The 9,971-nt window shown below is 33.0% G+C and overlaps 1 protein-coding gene across 1 annotated transcript in view; it reads left to right on the forward strand.

Moving 5' to 3' along the window:
* The window catches only part of LOC309657191 (uncharacterized protein), a 165,467-nt gene extending 155,834 nt beyond the window's left edge, over positions 1-9,633 (forward strand). The window contains exon 4 of the mRNA XM_082454339.1: positions 3,125-9,633. Coding sequence (XP_082310465.1) covers positions 3,125-3,203 — 79 coding nt within the window. The 3' untranslated portion in view covers positions 3,204-9,633. The remainder of the gene's footprint in view (positions 1-3,124) is intronic.
* The last annotated feature ends 338 nt before the right edge of the window (positions 9,634-9,971 follow it).

A 9,971-nucleotide genomic window follows, 5' to 3' on the forward strand; every position in this document is an offset into this window, starting at 1 on the left:
TTCCAGAAAACTGATCTAAGGCTATACAACGCTGAGATCATGTCAATATTCTGAATCCCATCAAAGCTAGAATATTTCCCTTTCTTTTTTTCATGAATTAATTTCTTTCCTATAAAATATAATCATTGGTCTCAAGGTCTGTGCTATTAGCTTTATTTCTTTCCAGTGGTTTAGTGAAATTAGTGACCATGGAAAACAAGTTCAAATTTCATTACTATCACAGGCTAGAAAATTGACTGTCTTAGCTTAATGGAAAAAGAATGGGACAGGGAGTCAGAAAATTTGTCTCTATTCCTGTCTTTGCAACTACACAGTGTAATGGAAATGAACCTGGCTTTGGTGCATAATAGATCTGGGTTCAAATCTTGACTCCTGAGTTACTAGCTATGTTGTCTTGGGCAAGTCACTTATTTGCTTTCAGCCTCAGTTTCCTAATATGTAAAATAGAGATAGTAAAACTATATTGTACAATTGTTGTAAGAGTTAGAGGTAAATCGTGTGTGTGTGTGTAATGTTTAGAACAATTCCAAGCATATGTGGTAAGTTTTATAGTTAATGATAGCTGGCCTTGCATTTTTATCTCATTATAATGATGTGATTTACTAGGTAATTTCTAAGACTCCAAGAAAAGTCAACATCTCTTAAACGTGGTCCACAATGACAGATTTAGGTTTACTCGGCATAGAAATAACAATCCCAAAACATTCTGAAGTAAAATCAAAAAGTCAGGATATAGGTTCTCTTTTTCATCCTATCATTGTGTTCTAAACCATGACACCTGAAATAGATCAAAGTATTAGCCATCTAAACTTTGCCAAAGCCATTGCTAGGTTTCGGTCGTCACTGATGTCTGTAAAAATCCTCCTCTGCATAATGACATACCAATACTAATTTTTTAATCTTCCATTTGCTCTGTTAGACCATATGAAATGTGTCCCAACCATACACTCTGTTATTGATGGTAGAAAAGTTTAATGCCTTACAATAGAATTGGTGACTGGGTACTATGCTCTGATGAACACCAAATCTAGCCCAAATGGACGGTATTCCCAGGAGTGGAAGTAGTGATAGGGTGTAACAAAAGAACCAAAAGATGATTGCATCTCTAAAGTATCCCTGCTATGAGGAAAGGTTGAAGGAGCTGGTTTCTTTCTTACTGGAGAAGAGTTCCTTACTACCACCCAGAACCTTCTGAAATGATGAATAAGAGGATTCAGACTGATAACCTCTTCCAGGAGAATAAGATGGTCAAGAGAAGATTCAGTGAGCACCGCCAACACTGGAAGTACATGTCAGCTGGCTCTTGTCATCAGACCTGCTTCTGCATTTCATTTTAGAAATGTAAATCCAGAGGTGATTAATCATACACTCTGTTAATCACGCCTTATTTTTGAAAACCATGGACTTTAAATTCAAATGAATGGGACTGAGGTTTTAGAGAACTGGGTTTTGGGTTAATAGAGTACTTTTATATTAGGTTATCAGAGTACTTTCCTGAAATTCTAAATTCTATTTTTTTTTTTTTTTTTTTTGCCAGCTCTTTCAGTTATTCATCAAACGTGTAAAACCCTTTTTCTTCTCATTAAAAAGGAATGGAGTTAGGTTGTAAAAAGTATAAACTTTACAATTCAAAACATGTATCAAGTGGCCCAGAATCTGAATTCACATCAAGGATATTGACACGGAGGGAAGAGATAAGAAAAATATAAAGTAAACAAGATTTTGTAGATCAGTAATGTTACTAAAGACAAAGGTTATTTCCAAAATCCAAAGTTAGCAGAGCATTGTTCAGATCTTCTCTTTTTCTATGCTGAGATATCCTTGATGATCACAATAGTTTAATAAATAATTATAGTCCCTTACAATTAAATCACCTTCCGCATCTTTCCAAACAATCTGTCATCCATTAGCTCTCATGACTTGTTTATGCAATGCAGTGATGCAGCAGAGTAGATGTTATTGTCCTTTCCTTACCTGCCAAAAATGGTGCCATTAATAAACCTCAGAGTAGGAACTAGCTTGGATGGTAATACCAGCCTTGCCACTTTCTCACCTTTTACACCCTATGTGGCCATTGCATACATAGCATTTCAGACAGTTCAGAGAGAATCCGGACGTTAACAGTGCTTTAAACTGGGTTCAACATTCTACTGCTAAGGTAGTCCTTTCTGTTTATCCCCTGCTCTCACATTGACACACACATAACCATAAACCCATAATGACAAAAAGAATTACGTTGTGACCATGACTGAAAAAGTATATGTCCTAGCAGTTCTTAGAAGATGAATTAATTTCTTTTTTATTTTCTTAATTTTTAATTTCCTTTCCTAAAATTCTCATGTTTTCCCCCATTAATTTAACATGTCTGTATTCTCCTTTTTTGAAAGACACTAACTGGAAAATAGCTTTTACCCCCCTTCTTATCTTGAAATGTCCCATTAACAGGTACCTTTACTCCTTCTCTGGGAGTTCCTTTCTGTTTGTCTAGAAAGGCTAGGAAACTATAAAGATAAGCATATCATTTTATCTAAGAACAGGATGAGATGGGCATTCTTTGATCACTAAGCATACAGACCCTACTATTTATAGATATAATTGTTGCTTATGTTAGATTAGGATTAAGAAAACAGGAATGTTTTAATACCTAATTTTTAACTGTATTAAATTTTATGTATCAGGTTATATTTTGTTCTTAAATACAATATCCAGCTTCTCCCTACAGTTGATGCTACTGGAACTCCTATTCCATGACCCTACACTATCCATCACTTGAAAATTCTGTACATTCTCAAGTCTCCTAGGATTCATTCTGACTGTACAAAACAAGTTTGTGGAGCTACAGTCCTTTGGGAAAAAAATCACAATGAATTAATTCTGAAGTAGCTAGTATAATGAGTTTTGGCAAAAAAGTAATGCATATTTTACAGTGAAATATTTTTATGTGTGTATATATAAAATAAGAAGAAAACTGTTAGATTTATAAGCAAAATTAGGAAAAGGTGGTATATATATCTTTATTAAATTATTTGCAAAAAAATATAAAATTTTCTATCATTTATGGTGCACTTATTAAGTGACAGGTACAACAATAAAGAGTAAGTATCATTTTTTTCTTTTTTTACAGGTTAAAAAATGGAGGTTTGGTGAGCTTCTATAACTTTTCCAAGGTCATACAGCCTGTAAGCAGTGGTCTTTGCAAATGATAACAGTCAATGAAAATAAAGGCAGTGAAATCCAGAGTCCAAGCTCTAAAATAACACACACTGTAGTGACCATACTATTTACACCTATAACTAGATTACCTCAGACACTTCCTGTTATAGACTGAACCGTGTCCCTCCAAGATTCATATTTTTAAGTCTTAAACCCCAGTATTGCAGAATGTGATTGTGCTTGAGGAGAGGGCCTTTAAAAAGGTGATTAAGTTAAAATGAGCCCGTTAGGGTTGAGCGCTAACCCAAACTGACTGGCGCCCTTATAGGAGGAAATTTGGATGTAGAGAGAGACACCAGGGATGCCTGTGCACAGTCACTTACACCAGGCCACATCGTTTGCAAGCAGTCAAGCTGTGGCTCACATCTAGGTTTTAAGACTTAAAAATTTCATTCAAACAAGTAGCAAGTTAAATAGACCAACCATTGTGTCATACAACAATCTTGATTCACTAGACAGAAAAAAGCAGTAAGAATGAATAATAAATCAGAGAATCCTCAGGTATGGGACCAAATTACCAAAATGTGATTTAACAAGTTAAAAATATAAGTCCAAAGTTAGATGTTATGGTATTCCAATAGATTCTATAATACTCCCCACATGAATACAACAAATATTTACTGAATGCATACAATTATCTGTTATCATGTGAGAGCCCAGTGTTGAGCTTGTGAATAAAATAGATGTGGTCTCTAATCTCTAAGAAATTATAGTCTAGTGGAAGAAGTAGAAAATAATCATACAAATCATTGTTCACCTGAATCTGTGAAAATCTTTTAAAAACGATGTCCATAGAGTAAAACTAGCATATAATACAGATATTTGGCCTCTAGAAGGGAATTCCCTGATGATACTCTCAATTCTTAAGAAAATAAACTGGGGTTAAAAAGGTGTATAGCCTTCAATCATCTGAAAAATTCAGTTAATCAAAATGAATCATTCCTTGTAGAAAATAAACTTATAGTTACCGGCGGGTAAAGGAGGGGAAGGGATAAATTGGAAGATTGGGAATGACACATACACACTACTGTATATAAAATAGATAACTCATAAGGACCTACTGTATAGCACAGGGAACTCTACTCAATACTCTGTAATGGCCTATATGGGAAAAGAATCTAGAAAAGATGGATATATGTATATGTATAACAGATTCACTTTGCTCTACACCTGAAACTAACACAACATTGTAAATCAAGTATACTCCAATAAAAATTTAAAAATATATATTTTAAATGAATCAGAGAATGAAATTTTGCTGTAGTAATTTCTTTTATCTGAATTTTAGTTTCCACTATATTACTAGTTAGTTAACTAACACTATTGGGGGGGGGCAGGAGTTATTTAAAAGTGAATATAGAAATTTAAAAGTGAATATAGAAATTATTTTGCATTTAGTGGGTTTTTTGTTTATTTTGAGTAACACCTCCCACATGATATTAATGCATTTCATCACCACGTCCTTACTATAAAACACCTCTATTTAAGAAGGTATTTTTCCAGAAAGTAATTTTAATATTTCTGAGCAAGAAGCTGTAAGTAGTGTACATTTATTTGTTATCTACATACACAACCTTGGAAAATGCAATAACCAGCTTTAGTCTACAGTGTAAGATAGGGATTATTTTTTCTCTCACTTCTAGATAGAAAATACTACTTATGCTTCTGAGAAGTATTGTAAAACTGTATAGGAAATTATTTAAGAACTCTATGCAGTTACTAGCATTAATAAAGGCTATTAATATACTTATTGTACTTATAGAGCAATTGCATATAAAATTTATTTTTATAATAGGATAATATTTATATAATAATAGAGTACAATACTAATTTGTACACAATATGTATATATAAAAATATTTATATACTGTGTATATTTTATATATTTGATCCTCACATTAACTCTTTGAGATAAGCAGATAATATCTTATTTCCATTTCATGGTCAGTAAAACTGAAAATCAGCATGGTTGAATGATTTTCCTCTAGTCTGTTAGCCATAAGTGGAAGAGCTGTGATAGGAATTCAAGTTTCCTTATATATATATATATATATATATATATATATATGTATTTGTTCTGATATATTTTTTTCACACTCTCCCATATTTAACAGAGGTCTAAACACAAATTCAGTGAGATTAGGATAGGAAAGAAGAAAACATCGAAAGAGTACAAAAGAGAGGCATGTATTCAGAAAGAAAATAAAGAGAACAGAAGGACACCAAATATACTGAAAGAGAGAAAAAATCAAGTTTGAACCAATCTTGGTGATGAAGGGCAATATTAACATGTAAAATGCTTTACAAATTACAATTTTTAATACATATTCTCATTTGGGCCTCATGAACAACCTTTTGAGTAGGTTGGACATACATTATTGCTAGCATCCCCATTTTACTAAAATTTAGAGAGATCTTTCCCAAAGATACAAACAATAAGTGGTGAAAGCTGGAATCAGACAGAAGTCTACTCAATCAAGATTCCATTGTCTTTTCCCTATGCCCTTTGGCTTTTTTTTTTTTTTTGGAAGATCAAAGTTTATTTACTACCTGCGTACAAAAACATATTGCACATCAAACAACCAAAATCAAAAAAAAAAAAAAAGGAAAAAGGGAAAAAAAGAAAGAAAAAAGGGGGAAAAAAGAAAAGGAAAAGATACTCTACTGAAGACTAATGTGTAGTTTATACAGAATAATCCTTCTGGAACACTGTGAAAGATGCTTGAAGCTTTCATAATTTCATTAGGAAGAAAATGATGAGAAGGCAAATAAGAAAACTAAAATACCTGAGTTATTTTCTGAAAAGAGAAACAAAAAAATTTGTACGCTAAGGGATACACCAGGTTTTGTTTTGTTTTTTTTTTAAGGATAAGATTTCCACTTCTGGCCAAGATGCAGTAACAAGGAAAGAATATTTCCTCCCACCTGAAACAATAAAAGAAAAAAATTAGTTAAAAAAAAAAAGCTACATGAAACAATAGTTTTCTGACACTGGACATTAGATAAGGCAGGTCATGATCCTTGGGAGTGGGAACAAAACCCAAGTTAGCTCTACATTGCCACAGCTTACTGTCTATAGTTTCCAGTCTGTTGAATAGAGAGAGAAAACACAGGTAGAGCACAGCAGTCTCCCTGAGATGAGAATACAAAGCTGAGAGTTGAGGAGACCAAGGGAGGTAAAATTTACATGGCATGAAACCAAGAAGAGAGAACTTCAAAGAGAGATTTGTAGCAAATTGTCCACCTAGAGTCTTCAACTGAGTGATAGTCAGTAACTGTGTGTGAGAAAACTACTCAAGGCTGTGGAAAAAAGGGTGCTAAGAAGTAGAGGGAATAATATCCAGAGTTAAACAGGAGAGGAGATGGCTTGTGTTCCCACCAATCAAAGGGAAAAACCTGTCATTCAGTTAGAGATCTGAGAATGGTATTTCCCTAGTAGTGAGAAAAAATTAACCACAAAAGGTTGCTCTGGTTCCACCTAACAAAGCTTAAAAGCAAGGCTAGAAAGGATCAAACTATTTTCAAGTAAATTTACTGTGTCCCAGCACAAACCTCAAGGACATTTAGAGGAAAGAAAAATATTCATCGCCGAACAACGTAAACATAAAATGACTAGCATACAATCCAAAATTACCAGACAAACCAAGAAACAGGAAACGGAATTTATGTTAAGAAGAAAAATCAATCAAAAGAATTGACTGGACTCATGATTCTAGCCAAAAGAAAGTAATAGGAACTGGAGTTACACTGCTGCCTGCAATAAGTAAACAAACAAATAAAAACAAACAGATAAAATATATGAAACAATGGTTTTCAAGATACTGGACAACAGTCTCTTGAAATGCAGACAAGTGATCCATGAGAGACAGTAAACAAACAAGCTGAGACTTAAAATTGCCCCAGCTTACTGTCTTAAGACAATTTCCAAGTCATAGAGAATGAAGGAGAAACTCAGGCACAGCCATGCAGACTCTGTTAAGGAGACAGCTGAGATTCCAGAGAGATGAAAGCAGCTGGAATTTACCAAAACAGAATACTAGAGATGAGAGAGCTGAACAGAGTGAGTACCCTAGAAATATGAATAACACTTAAGGATTCAGCACAGTATTGATTACCAAAGGCACATGACATAACTATTCAAGACCAAAGAAAGATCCATCTGAAATAATTAGAATAGCATCCTATGTTCATACAGGGTCAGGACTAGTACCTGTTCCTATCAACCACACTGGAAAAATCTCAAAATTCATAAGGCTTTGGATAGAGTACTCAAAAGGGCTATGTCTCAGTAGTAGGGGATAATTAGTTCTAGCCTGAATATTTCTCTGGTCCTACGTAACAAATGGTAATAGCAAGATCCAAAAGGATACACACACTTTTCCTAACAGAACTGTGTCCTAGGACAAAATTTAAAATTATTTATAGAAATACAAAATCATTCACTACTCAATAATGTAAAACTAACAATGTCTGGTATTCAATAAAAAATTACCAAGCATGCTAAAGAAGCAAGAAAATATGAAGAGCAAGGAAATAGTGAGGAGAAAAATTAATCAATTAAAACTAACTCAAAACTGTTACGGATGTTAGAATGCAAGGACATTAAAACAGTTATAAATATGTCCATATATTCGAAAATATAAAGTAGAAATATGGAAGACATAAAAACAAAATACAAATTGGACTTTGGAGTATGAAATGAAAAATATACTAAATATGATTAATGATAAATTGGATGTCAGAAAAAAAGATGAGTGAATATGAAGACATATGATATAAATTATACAAAATAAAACACAGAGGAAAAAAATTTAAAGACAAGAGCATCAGTGAGCTGTGGGACAACTAATATAAGAAGACTGATATAAGTGTAATTGGAGTCCCCAAAGGTAGGCCTGGGAAGGCAGAAAAAATATTTGAAGTAGTAATGGCCCCAAATTTTCCACACTATAAACCAACAGGTCAAGAATCTCAATGAACTCCAAGCACAAGAAATGTGAAGAACCTATACCAAGGCACATCATTATCAAGTTGCTCGAAAACAGTGAGAAAGAGAAAATCTTCAGAGCAGTTGCAGGGGGGTGGGTGAGTGGGGCAGGGAGAGAAGGCTCTGTTATATACAGAATAATAAAATTAGGAAAACGGCAGATTTTCTCTTTGGAAATAACACAAGTAAAAACACAGTGAAGCAACAGCTTTAAAGTACTGAAAGAAAATTCTGTCAATCTAGAACTCTATGCCCAATAAAAATATCTTTTAAAAATGAAGGTGAAATAAAGACTTTTTTATGTATAAAAGTTAAAAGAATTCATCCCTTACTCCATACATTTACTGGAAGAAATATTAAAGGAAGATTTTCAGGCAAGAGAAAAAAACATACCACATGAAACTATGGATCTACACAAAGGAAAGAAAATCATTAGAAAGGATAACTACATGGGTAAATATATGAGAATTTTTCTTATTATTTAAATCTCTTTAAAAAATAACTGCTTTAATAGTAAGAACTAAAGATCTATAGGTAGTAAATTAACAAAGGAGATGTAATGAAATCATAAAATACTTGATTTATCCAAAAGCAGAAAAAAGGAAAAAGGTAACAAGAAAACAGAAAGGACAAATAGAAAACAAAAAGATGGCAGACTCAACTCTGACCATATCAATAATCTATGTTATATTTAAACATATATATTTTATGTAAAATATATATTAAATGTAAATATATTCTATATAAATGTAGTGGACATAAACATATGTGTTATATGTCAATATGTAAATTAAAAGACAGATTGTCAAATTAGATAAAAAAAGGAAAATCCAACTATTTGCTGCTTTCAAGAAACACACCTTAATAAAAGTAAAAGGACGGGAAAAGATATATGATACTAACATTAATCAAAAGAAAGCTTGATTGGCTATATGAATATCAGACAATGTAGATTTCAGAGCAAAGAATATTACCAGAGATAAGGAGAATCATTTCATGATGACAAAGATACCAATTCACCAAGAGGACATTTTTACCACTCAAAGTGTTTGTACCTAACAAAGGAGAGGTAGTCAAGAGTTATAGAAATTACATGAGAGAATATTTCTTATTGTTTTGTTAGATGAAAACCAAGCATTCACATGTTTATAAATCATAGTATCTGTTTATAACCCACCTTAAGCCAGAATTGTTACTCATTGGCATTTTGAATACTTAGGAAAGTCTTGAAATTCTTTATGATCTAGCAGAAAAAAAAAAGTTTTACTGCACGTAACCCAAGAAAGTAAAGCTAGAACCTGACTGAAGTTAGTTAGAGGCTGTTATGACTCCATTGAAAGGGAAAGCTCTCTAACAATGAAATCTGTCCAGATATTAAGCACATGGTTGCCTTGGAGAGATTGTCTTTTATGCCTCTGGAGATGGCAGAAAAACCGTAAGTAACACTTAACAGATCACATGCACGGGCTGCTACTATCTGGGCCTAGGGTAGAATAAGTGGATTTTAAACTATAAAATTTGAATGCTATGTAGAAATTAACTAGATGCAATGAAGATAAAGATGGTATAGGATTAAGAAAATGTTCAACACAGAGATTTGAAATTAAGCATTTTTCTCTTGTATATTTATCTATAAGGATATTAATGCCAATCAAAAATTTAGGTCAATATCAATTTGTAGGAGTCATGTTGAATTTCAGTAACTGAAAGCTTGAAAACCATAGGTGCTGGAAGTAAGGAGAAAAAAATTAAAATAAAAAATTTTTCTACG

This window comes from Balaenoptera physalus (assembly GCF_965194825.1).
Source record: "Balaenoptera physalus genome assembly, chromosome: 3".
Taxonomy (NCBI): domain Eukaryota; kingdom Metazoa; phylum Chordata; class Mammalia; order Artiodactyla; family Balaenopteridae; genus Balaenoptera; species Balaenoptera physalus.